The sequence below is a fragment of the Orycteropus afer genome, unplaced genomic scaffold, assembly GCF_000298275.1.
Source record: "Orycteropus afer afer isolate SDZICR_OR568_19922 unplaced genomic scaffold, OryAfe1.0 scaffold00290, whole genome shotgun sequence".
Lineage (NCBI taxonomy): Eukaryota > Metazoa > Chordata > Mammalia > Tubulidentata > Orycteropodidae > Orycteropus > Orycteropus afer.
This window is the reverse complement of record NW_006921877.1, coordinates 3,519,633-3,524,090: the sequence shown is the minus strand read 5'-3', so window position 1 is coordinate 3,524,090 and position 4,458 is coordinate 3,519,633. Positions and strand designations below refer to the sequence as shown.

At 43.3% G+C, this 4,458-nt stretch overlaps 1 protein-coding gene across 1 annotated transcript in view; it reads left to right on the top strand.

Annotated features, from left to right (window-relative positions):
• Positions 1–2,870, top strand: part of VPS45 (vacuolar protein sorting 45 homolog) — a 133,174-nt gene extending 130,304 nt beyond the window's left edge. Inside the window, exon 15 of the mRNA XM_007950964.2 lies at positions 2,783–2,870. Within this exon, the coding sequence (XP_007949155.1) occupies positions 2,783–2,870 (88 nt within the window). The remainder of the gene's footprint in view (positions 1–2,782) is intronic.
• Positions 2,871–4,458: the final 1,588 nt, after the last annotated feature.

Genomic DNA, 4,458 nt, shown 5'->3' with positions numbered 1-4,458 from the left:
CTCCCCTCCCACTTCCTCCCCATAGGTACCTCTTCCCAGTGTCCATCCCTCCATACTCTTCTGCGCCCTGAGCTGTCTCCCTGTGCATAAGCAGCCCTTCCTTCTCCCATGATTGTTCTCTCCAGCGGGCCCTAACTATTAATAATATACCACTAAAATAGCACTGTGGACGAGATGAATAATAGTAAAGGAAACTATTTCCCAACATGGAAAGGTTTGGGAAGGCTTCATAGAAAAGTTGACATTTGGACTTAAAGCATGAAAAGGATTTCATCAGGCAGAGATGGGGTAGCATATCATTTCAGACATAGAACATGGTAAGAGCAAAAGCATGTGTGTATGAAAGCTCATGACATGTTAAGGAACAGTGAGCAGCCATACATGGATGGTACACAGGCTGCCCGGTGGGAGAAGGAACCAGATGAGGGAGGCAGTGTTGCAGAGTACTTAAGGGTACAGACTCTAGACCCTAGGTTTGAATCCCAGCTGTTGTAACTTTGGCAAGTCACTTAACCTCTCTATAACCTAGTTTCTTCGTTTGAAAAATGGTGCAATAGCAGAGTCTATTTCATAGGGCTTCATACATGTATATACACATATGTATATGCCTTAAAACACCTCTCAGAACAAAGTAAATGCAATATGTTGTTGTTGTTGTTAGGTGCCATCAAGTTGGCTCTGCAACCCTATGTACAACATAACAAAACACTGCCTGGTCCTGTGCCAGCCTCACAATTCTTGCTATACCTGAGCTCATCATTGGCAGCCACTGTGTCAGTCCATCTCATTGAGGGCCTTCCCCTTTTTCATTGACCCTTAACTTTACCAAGCATGATATCCTTCTCCAGGGAATGGTCCCTATTGACAACATGACCAAAGTAAGTGAGACGAAGTCTGACCATTCTCGCTTCCAAGGAGCATTCCGGCTACAATTCTGCCAGGACAGATCTGTTAGTTCTTCTGGCAGTCCATGGTACTTTTCAGGATTCTTTGCTAACACCACAACTCAAAAGCATCAACTCTTCTTTGATCTTCCTTATTCATTGTCCAGTTTTCACATGCATATGAAGCAATTGAAAATACTGTGGCTTGTGTTAGGCACACCTTAGTCTTCAAAGAGATATTTTTGCTCATCAGCACTTTAAAAAGGTTTTTTGCCGCAGATTTGTCCAGTGCAATATGTAGTCTGATGTCTTTACTGCTGCTCCTGTATGTGTTGATTGTGGAACCAAGTAATTGAAATCTTTGACAACTTCGGTCTTTTCTCCATTTATTGTGATGCTGCTTATTAATCCAGTTGTGAGAATTTTCATTTTCTTTATGTTGAGGTGTAATCCATAATGCAGACTATAGTCTTTAATCTTCATCAGTAAATACTTCAAGTCATATATTATGAAGGGCCTTGAGTTTTAATCTGTATGTTGTTTTGTAAGCAAAAGGAGGGTTTTAAGGCAGAAGAGGGAGGGAAGGTATGTGACAGGAATAATCTTAGAAAAAGTAACTCTGGTGCCACTTTGATGAATAGATTGAATAAGGAAGAAACTAAGAGAAATACAAGTTCTAAGACAGTTTTGGTAACAAATAAGAGGTGGCATGTTGTTAGTTGCCTTTGAGTTGGTTCTGACTCACGGTGACCCCATGGGCCATAGAGCAAAACATTGCCTCTCCTGCACCACCCTCATGATCATTCGTATTCTTGAGTCCACTGTTGAAGCCACTGTGTATTTTGAGTGCCTTCTAACCTAGGGAGCTCATCTTCCAGCACCATCTTGAAGCTCTGCTGAAACTATCCACCATTGGTGATCCTGCTGATGTTTGAAATACCAACGGTATTGTTCTGGTTACCAAGTGCTGCTCTGACAAGAATATATTCCACAAATGGGATGGCTTGAACAAACAGGAGTTTATTCTTACAATTTAAGAGGCTGTAAGTCCAAGTTAGAAGTGCCAGGCTCTAGGGGCTGGGTGAAAGCCCCTCGACCTTGGGCTTCAGCTCTGCCTCTTGCTCACGGCCCACTGAAGCTAGAAGCATCTCTTCACTCAGGCAGCTACTGGCTCCTGAGACTGACAAGCCCAAAGCTGACAAATACAATGGCACAGTCCCGATGTTACCAAACCATGGGGCAGGCCATTAATTCAAGTCCATTGTAAGTCCCAAGGTCAGCAGAGCATGGCAGGCTGCTGAACAACGACAGGGCTACATGCAGGGTCCAAGTGTGCCATAAACTAGAGACCATTCCCAAAGCTGCTATTTATATATGGGAAGCAAACAGCATCCCTAAAGCAGCTACTCAGCTGCTTGTGGTAGGTCCCACCAATGGAGTTGATTACCAGTCTCATCATGGGGAATAACTACACCAGCTGCCCAGCCACTCAACGAGGCCCAGCCAAATTGACACACAAACTTCACCACCACAGGTATAACTTCTAGTATCATAGTAACATACAAGCCATCACAGTACAACGAACAAATTTAAACTTCTGGGTTCCTAACTAGAAACGTCAAACTTGCAATATCAGTCTTAACAAAGCTCATGAGTTAAATCCTAAAAAAATACAGGGAAGACTCTGGAGAAGAACACAAAGGGCTCTTCTTCTAATCTGAATGTTAAAATGCTCAACTGATGCTTCTGTTCTAACCAAATACCAGGCCAGTACTCTTTGCATACTGTTCACGATATCTTTTCATCTAGTAAGATGGCATTAGCAAGATACTCTATCTTTGGAGGTACTTTTTTTTTTTTTTTTTTTTCTTTTTAGTAACCTCAGATTTACTTGTCAGTTTCCTAGAGGAAGTTTTGGCTTCTGGACTGCACAGCCGAAGCAAGGAGAGCTCTCAAGTTACGCCGAGGTCAACAAGCAGGAGGTGAAATGGTGATGGAGAGGTGGAGAAACGGCAGAGCTTCCCCTCGCCCCTGCTGCAGGCTTTCCCCACGGACCAGAGGAGCTGGAGAAGACACCCCTGGGTCCCGTGCCGGTTGGTACAGCTCATCCCCAGCAGGCTGCTGATTCCTGAGCTGTCACCACAGGCACAGCTCCCTGTGATGAGCTGAGCATAAATCTGAGCCCATCTCAACCCACATTTCTCATGGTTTCTTTATAAAATAAACAAATTGTATTCCTTGTGTATTTGATAGCGCAACCACTTCCATTTCTGATGAATTGTGTTGGGAACTTACTTGAGAAAAGAGTTATCAGAGCCTAGAGGAGTTTTTTTAAAAAAAGTAATCATTTGATGTACTTGCTAGACTCCTCGACTTCCTCTCTCCCCTTTTTCTCATTAACTACATTCCTGCACAACACATTTCTGAAAGCTCACCATGTTTCTTTAGAGAGGCGTCTAATCATTGTTTGCCCCACATTGAAAATTTCTGTGGTCCTGAGAAAACTATATATGACTTCAATAAAAATCTATTCATGACAAGATCACGTGCTTTGTTTTTGTTTCTCTGGGATTAATAACTATTTATAGATATTAATGAGGTTGAGCCTGAGCTGTGGTCTCACCAAACATAGAGAAGGCATTGCCTCTACTCAGAGGATAATTAAAATATGTCAAGGCAAATCATAAACTCTGGTGTTGATTTCACTTCTGTTAAAAGTAGTGGAAAGAAGTGGACAGGTTGAACTATTAGGTATGTCTATGCAGCAGGGACTGTACAAAAAGAAAAAAAAAAAGTAGTGGAAAGTGATGATATTAATGCTAGGAAATTAAGGGGTCTTTAAATCATCACAAGGAACCCTGGTGGTGCAGTGGTTAAGCACTCAGCTGCTAACGGAAAGGTTGGAGGTTTGAACACACCAAGCCACTCTGTGGGAGAAAGATGAGGCAGTCTGCTTCCATAAAGATTTGCAACTTCCCGTAAAGTTCTGCTCTGTCCTATAGGGTCACTATGAGTCCGAGTCAGCTCAATGGCAACGGGTTTACAAATCATCACAGCAATAACACCACAGCATGTGTAAGAATGTTCAGGGGTATAGTAGAGCTGACAAGGGATAAGGTTTTGGTGACGTCTTGGCCACAGCCAGCTACCCTGAGGGAACGTGTAGTTGGACCTGTGGGCTCAGGACCATGGTCACAGGGGACACCAAGGTCAATTGGCATAGCATACTACACAAAAACATTTTTCTACATCATACTTTGAGTAGCAACTGGGGTCTTAAAGCTTGCAAGCGGCCATCTAGATGCAATGATGGGTCTCTCCTCGTCCAGAGCAAAGAGGAATGAAGAAAATCAAAGATGCATGGAAACAATTAGTCCAAGGGCCTGGTAGACTATGTGATCCCCAGCCTGTATGATCATGAGACCAGAAGACTAGGTGGTGCCCAGCTACCACTGTCAACCCCTCGGAGGGGGATCTGTGCAGGAGATCCTGGATAGAGTGGGAGAACAATGTGGAACAAAATTCAGAATCATAAAAAAAGACCAGGTTTGCTGGTCTGATAGAGCCTGGTGAG